The following is a 1,303-nucleotide window of genomic DNA, read 5'->3' on the forward strand; positions in this document are numbered from 1 at the left end:
TTTGGGGGTGGGGGTGGAATCCCAAAGAGCCAGAGTCTGTTGTTGTTGTTGTTGTGGTGCGGGTAGCAATAAATGTGCAAGTGCAGGCTTTAGCTGGGCTGCTTGGAGTGGGTGGTGGGTGACCCCCCCCCGCCTCCCATGCCACCATCACCCCTTTCCTTTATCACCATCTTCCCTTTTATAATATTCTACCGGAGCTTTTCCCTCTCCCTCTTGGCTTCCTCCCTTTCCTCCTGCCAGTCCTTTCTTCCTCCCCCTCCCGTGCCTCTGTGTGTGTGCGAGTGGGTGTGAGAGGGTGCGAGTGTGTGTGAGCGGGTGTGAGCGCGTGTGAGCGGGTGCGTGTGAGCGGGTGCGAGCCTGTGTGTGCCTATTCCCGAGCCTGGTTTATGTATCTCTCAACCTCCTTCTCTTCTTCCCCTCTTCCCCCCAACCTTTGCAATTCCCCAGCAGCCGCTGGACGGAGGAGGGGGAGGCAAACCTACAGCCGCTACCAGACGCTGGAACTGGAGAAGGAATTTCTATTTAATCCCTACCTGACCCGCAAACGGAGGATCGAGGTCTCGCATGCCCTGGGATTGACAGAAAGGCAGGTCAAAATCTGGTTCCAGAACAGGAGGATGAAATGGAAAAAGGAAAACAACAAAGACAAGTTTCCCAGCAGCAAATGCGAGCAGGAAGAACTGGAAAAACAGAAAATGGAAAGAGCCCAGGAGGTGGACGAGGAAGGGGAAGCACAGAAGGCGGACAAGAAATAAAAGGATTTTTAAGGACTGAAAGGCAAGCGCTGCTGGGGTGGAAGAGCCCCCGAGCCCCACGTTAATGGCAGTTAATGTAAGGGAGGGGTGGGAAAAAAAACCAACAATGCATAGAAAAGAGAAAGGAAAAAGAAAAAAAACCCTTTTATTGCTGTAAAACAATATAGCTGTAAGCACCACTTTCCTGATTATCCTTTGATACAATGAACAGTATGCAAAAGTGATCGGGAGGTCTCTCCTGCCTTTTGCCAGTTATTAACTAGTGGTAGTGTAACGCAATAGCTTATGTAAAACATGACTGTGAAATTTTCTCTCTCTCTCTGTCTTTCTCTCTGTCTCTCTCTTCTTTCCTGGGGGGTGGGTTGGTTAACATAGCTTTCAATGCTATAGGAGTTACGTGAAATTACATTTGTGCACTTTTTTTTTTTAATTTTCCACCTTTTTTGTTGTGGTTTATCTGTATGTACTGGAGGTAGCTATTGAAACAAACATCCCAACAACATGAAACTGCCTATTTATGCTATAGTTATCTCTGTGTTTCTCTCTCT

At 48.0% G+C, this 1,303-nt stretch overlaps 1 protein-coding gene across 2 annotated transcripts in view; it reads left to right on the forward strand.

Annotated features, from left to right (window-relative positions):
- Positions 1-845, forward strand: part of HOXB8 (homeobox B8) — a 1,659-nt gene extending 814 nt beyond the window's left edge. The window contains exon 2 of one of the 2 annotated variants that reach the window (XM_010150229.1): positions 451-806. In XM_010150229.1, coding sequence (XP_010148531.1) covers positions 451-755 — 305 coding nt within the window. In that variant the 3' untranslated portion in view covers positions 756-806. Of the gene's footprint in view, positions 1-447 lie in introns of both variants that reach the window. The other variant, XM_010150228.1, reaches the window with a different exon arrangement.
- Positions 846-1,303: the final 458 nt, after the last annotated feature.

This window comes from Eurypyga helias, unplaced genomic scaffold (genome assembly GCF_000690775.1).
Source record: "Eurypyga helias isolate BGI_N326 unplaced genomic scaffold, ASM69077v1 scaffold20604, whole genome shotgun sequence".
NCBI lineage: Eukaryota > Metazoa > Chordata > Aves > Eurypygiformes > Eurypygidae > Eurypyga > Eurypyga helias.